The 8,546-nt window shown below is 46.3% G+C and overlaps 1 protein-coding gene across 3 annotated transcripts; it reads left to right on the top strand.

The window, feature by feature from the left end:
• Nucleotides 1-431: 431 nt before the first annotated feature.
• LOC144714559 (uncharacterized) lies at nucleotides 432-2,837 on the top strand. 3 transcript variants are annotated; one of them, XR_013584391.1, is made up of 3 exons: nucleotides 432-681; nucleotides 777-2,306; nucleotides 2,406-2,837. XR_013584391.1 is itself a non-coding variant. In XM_078589321.1 (2 exons), the coding sequence occupies exons 1-2, from the start codon at nucleotides 532-534 to the stop codon at nucleotides 2,247-2,249; spliced, it is 1,623 nt and encodes a 540-aa protein (XP_078445447.1). In that variant the 5' UTR covers nucleotides 432-531; the 3' UTR covers nucleotides 2,250-2,387. The 3 variants fall into 3 exon arrangements, 1 of the variants encoding a protein (XP_078445447.1); XR_013584390.1 differs by having other exon boundaries at nucleotides 2,398-2,837; XM_078589321.1 differs by lacking the exon at nucleotides 2,406-2,837 and having other exon boundaries at nucleotides 777-2,387.
• The last annotated feature ends 5,709 nt before the right edge of the window (nucleotides 2,838-8,546 follow it).

Below are 8,546 nucleotides of genomic sequence, written 5' to 3'. Positions count from 1 at the left end.
AATGCGCAACGTCAACGAAGAACATGACGAATGCCCGGATATCAAAAGACTGACGTGCCTCAATAGCGAACACCCAAAACTGAATTTGGCAGGTCAAAGTTGGAGCACAGATCTACCCAGTCCGATAAAATATTAATAAAATAAGTAGCAAGGCAGAATGTAACAAACTGAAGATAAGAAGCCTTATTTCACAGCATCCGACAAGATTACATGGCTCTCCTCAATGATCGTCGCTGGGAAAACATAGGTTGATAGAGTAGGTAAGCCATCGAGATCGCGGGCATCTTTCAAATCTCCTCGATCTCTGTTTTCCGCTTCGTCACCTGACTTATACGGCACAGCCCATAACGCACATGCCAGAATGCAAAACGTGCACCAATTAATTAGTAGGGGGATCCAGCGACTCTATAAAAGAGACCCAAGTCGAGTAGTATCTTATTATCAATCGTTGTGGAACTCCTTGTTCGTATCTTATTATCGATCGTTGCGGAACTCGTTTTCCGCATTTTCCACAGACCTGATTTTATACAGATGAACACATTAGCCGTCGAGAAGATGATCTCGGGCAGCGCTGCACCGCTCGACGCGAATTACCTGCTGGGTCTGCGGCGTCGGAGTCTGAAGCAGTCCTCTGCGCTTTGTCTCGCGTCAAAGTCCAAAGCTCGGAGTCTATCCTTTCCGGTGAGCTGAGCTTCCCAACTGTCTTTAGGGAGAGATAGAAGGTCTTTCTTTGTCTGAACGGCACGGTACTCATAGTTGTACACGGTTATCTGCAGGCACTGTTGGAGGCGGAAGCGAAGGAGGAGGACAGGGAAACGCAGCGGAGGTCGGGGCGCGCGCCGCTGGTGGACGCGCTGGGAGCGGCGGCCGAGGAAGACGTGGCCTGCTTCGGCTTCCCTGGCCACTCGAGAGGAAGAGGAGCGCCCGCGGCGCTCGCGCGACTCATCGGAAACGCGGCCTTCTCCCACGACGTCTTCTTCCTGGAGGACGCCGTCGCGGAAGCGCAGAGGGAGGCCGCGGCGCTGTTCGGCGCGGACGAGACGTGGTTCCTCGTCAACGGCACCACCTGCGGGGTGCAAGCCGCCATCATGGCCACCTGCGGCCCCGGCGAAACCCTAATCCTCCCCCGCAACGCCCACATCTCCGCCTCCTCCGCCATGGTCATGTCCGGCGCCGTGCCTCGCTACCTCACCCCCTCCTTCGACCCCTTCTTCGGCATCCCCGGCGGCATCTCCGCCGCCGACGTCGCCGCCGCCGCGGACAGCGCCTCGCGCGCCGGCGAGCGCCTCGGCGCAGTGCTCGTCACCTCGCCGACCTTCCACGGCGTTTGCAGCGACGTCGCCGCCATGGCCGAGATCTGCCGCCGCCACCGCGTGCCGCTGCTCGTCGACGAGGCCCACGGCGGGCACTTCAAGTTCCACCGCGACTTCCCCTCCACGGCGCTGCAGCAGGGCGCCGACGTCGCCGTCCAGTCCACCCACAAGGTGTTGTCCTCGCTCACCCAGTCCTCTATGCTGCACGTCGCCGGCGGGCTCGTCGACAGGGACCGCGTAGACAGCTGCCTCCAGGCCTTGCAGAGCTCCAGCCCGAACCACCTCCTTCTCGCCTCGCTGGACGCCGCCAGGGCTGAGCTGGCGGAGAACCCCGCAAGGGTCTTCGACGGCACCGCCGCGCTCGCCGCCGAGGCCGCGCGGCGGCTCGCGGAGGTCCCCGGAGTCGACGTTCTCCGCTCCGGCGCCGTGGACCCGCTGCGGATAACGGTGCGGGTGTCGCGGCTCGGGATCAACGGCCAGGATGCGAGGAGGATCCTGGAGGAAGACTATCGGATTCTCTCCGAGCTCGCGGGGGCGCGCACCGTGACCTTTGCCGTCGGCCTGGGGACTCGGCCGCAGGACGTGGACAGGCTCGTCGGGGCGGTGGCGCGCCTCTCGCTCGCCACAGGGGACGCCGCAGTCGCGAGCGAGGAAGACGAGGGGATGGAGAGAGCCTTGTTTGAGGCAGGCGAGATGGCGCTGAGCCCGAGAGAAGCCTTCTTCGCGAGGAAGAAGAAGGTTCAGTTCCGGCAGAGCGCCGGCAGAGTGTGCGGGGAATTCGTCTACCCTTTCCCGCCGGGGATACCGCTGCTCATGCCGGGGCAAGTGGTGACGAGGGATGTCATCGACTATCTGCTGGAGATTAGAGAAAACGGGGCTCTCATCAAAGGAGCTGCCGATGCCAACCTATCCACCATCATTGTATGCGACGTCTGAAGAGCTTCTTTTCCTTCACTGGAGCTCTCGCTGACACTTGATCTTCACGCTGTCATCGTGGGTAACTCAGCCATGTACACTACGACTCACGTACAAACTGTTTTGTGAAAAAAAATTAACTGGCTTTCTTTTGCCTTCCCCATGAAAGTTACGCAGGTCTCAGGCTGGCGTTTGGAAGAATGGGTTCTCTTGAATGTTTTGAATTATCTGGCGATGCTTTTTTTCTAAGGTCATTTGGACGGAGATTGTAGCAAGTTTCGAAATTGTTTCTTTCTGTCAGGTGAGTACATAGACTACGTTCAAAAACAATATTTTATGATATTTAAAATTGCGGAGCAAAAAACTTGGCGAGAGAGTAACCCCAAGTCCGGTTAAATGCTTATCGTGGAGCCAGTGAAGGAAAGTTTACCCGATGCCAACCTATCCACCATCATTGTATGCGACGTCTGAAGAGCTTCTTTTCCTTCACTGGAGCTCTCGCTGACACTTGATCTTCACGCTGTCATCGTGGGTAACTCAGCCATGTACACTACGACTCACGTACAAACTGTTTTGTGAAAAAAAATTAACTGGCTTTCTTTTGCCTTCCCCATGAAAGTTACGCAGGTCTCAGGCTGGCGTTTGGAAGAATGGGTTCTCTTGAATGTTTTGAATTATCTGGCGATGCTTTTTTTCTAAGGTCATTTGGACGGAGATTGTAGCAAGTTTCGAAATTGTTTCTTTCTGTCAGGTGAGTACATAGACTACGTTCAAAAACAATATTTTATGATATTTAAAATTGCGGAGCAAAAAACTTGGCGAGAGAGTAACCCCAAGTCCGGTTAAATGCTTATCGTGGAGCCAGTGAAGGAAAGTTTACCCGATGCCAACCTATCCACCATCATTGTATGCGACGTCTGAAGAGCTTCTTTTCCTTCACTGGAGCTCTCGCTGACACTTGATCTTCACGCTGTCATCGTGGGTAACTCAGCCATGTACACTGTAAGCAGAAAGAGCTCTCAAGGAACGATCTGCAGCACGCCTAGCACTCAAGGACAAGAGGAGAACCAAAAACAGAAGCACTAAAAGAAGAGAAGGAACACACCGAGTTCACGCACACATACAAACAGCGCCCACAAGTCGGGCATTTAAACAAACAGAAATGTAAAAATAGCAGTTGTAACCGTCGGGCCCCACTTTCCTCCATCGTGGCGTCATGGATGCCGTTATAACTCGATAGATCCGACGGCTACGATTTAACTCCTACACCTAAATAAAACAAACCGTTAGATGATGATCCAACGGTGAGGATCACTCCTTTCATTCTCCTCCTTGATCCGAATTTTCTTTCACTGGCGAGAGACTAATTCGTCGGCGGAGGTCTGTAAATCTTGTTACTCCGAGCGATTTGGTGAACAGATCCGCAAGCTGATCATCTGTGCTCACGTACTTTAGTTCCACCTTCCTTTCTTCTGCCAAATTTCTGATAAAATGGTAACGCACGTCAATGTGCTTTGTTCACCCATGATGAACCGGGTTTCGGCTGATTTCAATCGCCGATTTGTTGTCGATGCATAGATCAAAGTTCTGCTGATGTTCTCCAAGCAATTCGCCTATGAACCGACTGATCCAGATGCCTTGACATGCTGCTGTGGTGGCAGATATGTATTCAGCCTCACAGGATGAGAGGGCTATTACCTGCTGCTTGCAACAATTCCACACAATTGGCTTGGATCCGTAGAAAAATATAAGTCCTGAGGTGCTCTTGCGGTCATCCACATCTCCTGCATAGTCACTATCACAATATCCAATCACCTTGCACACTTTCTCATGCTTGTACACCAATCCGTATTTGATGGACCCTTTCACATATCTCAGAATTCTTTTGGCAGCCGACATATGTGTTGAGCTTGGTTTATTCATGAACCTGCTCAGATAACTTACAGAAAAAACTAAATCAGGTCAAGTGAGTGTTAGTTACCTCAGACACCCGATCAATTTTCTGAACATGGTAGGATCCACCTCGTCCCCTTCTCCTTCTCTGCTTAATTTTAAACGATGCTCCATGGGTGACTTGGATAAGTTACACTCTTTCATGTTGAAGTCATCAAGTATCTTTAGAGCATAGAGGCTTTGAGATAATCTGATCTCGGACTTCTTCTGCAGCACTTCAATGCCCAGGTAGGAGCTGAGCAAGCCGAAATCAGTCATGTCAAACTGTGTCTTCATGGATAGTTTAAATTTCTCTATGTCTTCAGCACTTGATCTAGTGATGATTAAATCATCTACGTACACTCCCACCAGTAGTCTGTGTTGGTTTACTGATGAAATGTACACAGCCTGGTCATTAGCACTTCTCTTAAACCCAATCCTGGACAAAACCTCATCCAGTTTTGAGTTCCATGCCCTGGGTGCCTGTTTGAGCCCATATAGAGCCTTTTTTAGCCGTAGGACATAGTCTTCTTTGCCTCTAATCACAAACCCTTCTGGTTGAGCCACATATATCTCCTCCTTAAGGTCACCATTCAGGAAGGCCGACTTGACATCCAGGTGATGTAACAGCCACTGCGACTGAGCTGCTAGAGCCATAAGGATTCTAATGGACTCTAGCCTTGCCACAGGTGAGAAAATTCCATCAAAGTCAACTCCTTTTCTCTAGCTGTAGCCTTTTGCAACTAACCGAGCTTTGTATCTTGTTACTTCTCCCTCCAGAATTTTTCTTGACTCTGTACACCCACTTCACACCAATCAGCTTGCATTTCTGAGTTGGCTTTACCAATTCCCATGTGGAATTCTTTTCAATTGCCTCAATTTCTTCATGCATTGCTTGCCTCTTGCAACTAACCGAGCTTTGTATCTTGTTACTTCTCCCTCAGAATTTTTCTTGACTCTGTACACCCACTTCACACCAATCAGCTTGCATTTCTGAGTTGGCTTTTGCCTTCCCCATGAAAGTTACGCAAGTCTCAGGCTGGCGTTTGGAAGAATGGGTTCTCTTGAATGTTTTGAATTATCTGGCGATGCTTTTTTTCTAAGGTCATTTGGACGAAGATTGTAGCAAGTTTCGAAATTGTTTCTTTCTGTCAGGTCAGTACATAGACTACGTTCAAAAACAATATTTTATGATATTTAAAATTGCGGGGCAAAAAACTTGGCGAGAGAGTAACTCCAAGTCTGGTTAAAAGTTTATCGTGGAGCCTTGAAAAAGGTACGATGCAAAACCCATGTTTATAATACAGCAGTTACAGTGATACTAAGCTTTGAACCACGAATAATTTTAAACCAAGTTAAAATTATTCTCCAGATTAGGTCATTTTAACCGTGCGGAGAGCACGTGTTATTGATCAAAATCTCAATGTGGCGTATGCCTTAGCACTAGGTTGGTAACGGCGCAACAGCGAAGCCAGGATGAGAAACTAAGCTCATCATTACGACGGCTCTAGTCGATACGATGATGGTAGTTTTAATTCAAGTAAACAGATGGCTGCCTCTAAACGGCAAATGTAAAAAGGTTGAGTCGTAAGGATCTAGTTGATAGATTTGACAGTCGATCTAATACAACTATTCAAGAGTAGAGATCAGCTACTACCCGTTCAGTGTGATCATATGATGGGTCCTACCCGACTTCTTATGAACATCAGATAACACATTCAGCTTGTCTTAGCACCAAACAGTGGGAGATCCACCTTGCTGTCTTCACGCATCTATCTATTCATTTTTAAAGTTGTCCTGGAACTTTTATCTACTATAGGAGAAACAGATGAAAACTTGAAATTTATCTATTCGAAGATCGTACCCCATCAAAAGTATCGTTCCTAATGCTTTATTGCTTCACATTCTCTTTCATTTACGAATTTTTAATTCATAAAGTCCAGAGTAAACCGATAATTTTGTTCAAACTTCAAGGACTACAGTTGTAATCGAACGATGTTGACGTCCACACCATTGCCCACAGAATTTCAAAATATGCAGTATTTTCCGGCGCATATTAAGGACCGTCATTTCAAGTAACACGTCTCCTTTGTCAGCGGTCCCTTTGCTTCGTTACACCCCAGAGATCTTCATCCATCAAAACAAGACCAGACCTATGATCAGCTACTGGGTCGACAAGAGGAGGGCCCATCGGACCTAATTAAAGTTTACCGCCCTTTATCTTCTAAAATGTAGTACTATACTTGGATAAAATAAGGCTTCTTCTCTCTTGTATAGAACCTTCTTTCTTGCGACTCACCAACTAATTTTTCATCACACTAGAAATATCTCGTTGTGGATCTACCAAATTCAGCCTTGAGTATTTATATGATTTGATTTAACCATTGCGATATTTAAAGTGGAATATATTGAGATTTCTCATATTCACGAGTGTGTGGCCTTTGTTCTGAATTTATTAGGTATGTTGAGGCATGATAGCACAAAAGAGATATTGAACGAATCTGAAATGGGGAAACCGATTGGGTATAAAACTGAAAGTGGAGTAACATAATACATTGGGATTGAGATAAATACGTAGAGTCATTTTGGACAATTACAAAATATTGTGAACTAAATTAAGCAATTTAGGATGAAGCAAAACGTTCGACTGTGGCTGGATGGAAACCTTAATTCATATTCATGGAGAGAAGGAGTTGAAAATATATCAGGAAATAGAGACAGTTTGGTAGTTAAGTCTAGACCTTGACCAAAAAAAGATTGATTGGGATTGTTCGATTTTGTATATTCAACTTGACTTCTGAACTTCGAGCAAAAAACATACAGCGGAGTGAAAAGGATACGTATATACAGAACAATAAAAAACTTATAATCATCGCCTCCGGATGTGCCAAGACGAATGTATTCGTGGTGGGTCGCCGGCCGTTAAAAACTTCACGATGTCAAAATTGTTAACAACGAGCTCCACAGAGATTGATAGTCACCTTGAATCCTTTTTATAGAGTCGCCGGATTTTGATGACGTTGAAGACAGGGAATAAGAGATCGAGTAGAGTTGAAAACGAACCGGGCCTTGATGGGCCAATGTGAATCTACCAAATTCGTATTTTTTTTGTCGCGTTAGGTAGATCTCAGCGCCAATGTGAATCTACCAAATTCGAACTTGGGTGTTTCCTATGAGCCACATCCCTCTTTTGATATCCAGAGGTTTGTGTCAGTTCTTCATTGAACTTTAAGTATTCCTACCGACGGGTATTGCTGATCAACCACGCGGGCTATAATAAATTCGCCCACGCCAATCGTCGGCAGAACTTTTGTCTCCACTTTACTTGGCGATCCGTGACGCGGCATCTGGAAATCGTTCATAACTTGAAACCGTTTCTTTGAGAGGTCTGTGTTTGGGTCTGAGTTCAATTTTCCAGAATTACGAATATATGTCGCTATCTATTTCTCGTCATCTACTCCAGGAATTCTGAATATATCTCAAAACATTAATGCAATATGTTGGACTTGTAAAAAATATCGTAGTTGTAGATTTAAAACACGGTTGGAGAAACATAATATTCATGAAATGGGGATTTCATATGATCGCGGTACAACTTTTGGTTGTAACTCCGGTTTTGAAAAATTACAGTTTTGATGCTCTATGATGGGATCTGCTCGAATAAGTGGTGTTCAGGTAATAAGGGTAAATGTGGAGCGGGACATTAGCTCCTGGATAATGGTAGCCTCCTTTCACTTGTCGTTCCTCCGAGGCCAATTCTCGCTCTCAATGATCTTTCTCTCTCTTTCATCTCTCCGTGTTTTTTATCATTTCTTTTTAAATTACGTCTTTTCTCTTTGTAGGGTCTCAGATCTTTTCCGTCATATTCCCGTCTCCTTGTTTCTTTCTCCCATTTCGTTCTTCCCTTTTTCAGCTTCGTCTCCTGACTATTTCTCGCCCTTCGCCCCTAGCTTCTCTCTCTCCAATCTTTCTTTCATCCTCTCTCTTTCCTTGTTTTCTCTATTTTCTCTCTTCGGCATCCCCCTTTCATTCTTGCTTCTTTTTTCATGTCCTGCTGTCTCCTCCCACTATATTGACCCGGGTTGAATTGACTCAAAGTGTTTATATTCTAACAAATAGGTGAAATGTGTGCATTTAGTTGGTTATATCAGATACTGGATATCGAAAGAAGCTTTCCAAGTTATTGTTTAATCATTAACAAAATTCTAAATACAGTTAAAACAAGTTAGCTCGCGGGGTGGGGTGACTTTGTTGGAAATAGATTGACCTCGAGAATGTATCATACTTTAGATGACCTTCGGCTTTCCAGTAACATTTGGAATTTCATCGATATTTTGATCGGAAAATGTGTTATTTATTGTTACATTAAGTCACACTGTTATGGTT

This window comes from Wolffia australiana, chromosome 17, assembly GCF_029677425.1.
Source record: "Wolffia australiana isolate 7733 chromosome 17, ASM2967742v1".
Lineage (NCBI taxonomy): Eukaryota > Viridiplantae > Streptophyta > Magnoliopsida > Alismatales > Araceae > Wolffia > Wolffia australiana.
The sequence above is the reverse complement of the archived record's forward strand: the minus strand, read 5'-3'. Positions and strand labels throughout refer to the sequence as shown.

Bases quoted from the DNA above. Each gene is read 5' to 3' on its own strand.
- LOC144714559 (XM_078589321.1), top strand. From the start codon at position 532: ATGAACACATTAGCCGTCGAGAAGATGATCTCGGGCAGCGCTGCACCG. The intron at 682-776 runs GTGAGCTGAGCT...GGTTATCTGCAG, and splicing joins CTCGGAGTCTATCCTTTCCG to GCACTGTTGGAGGCGGAAGC.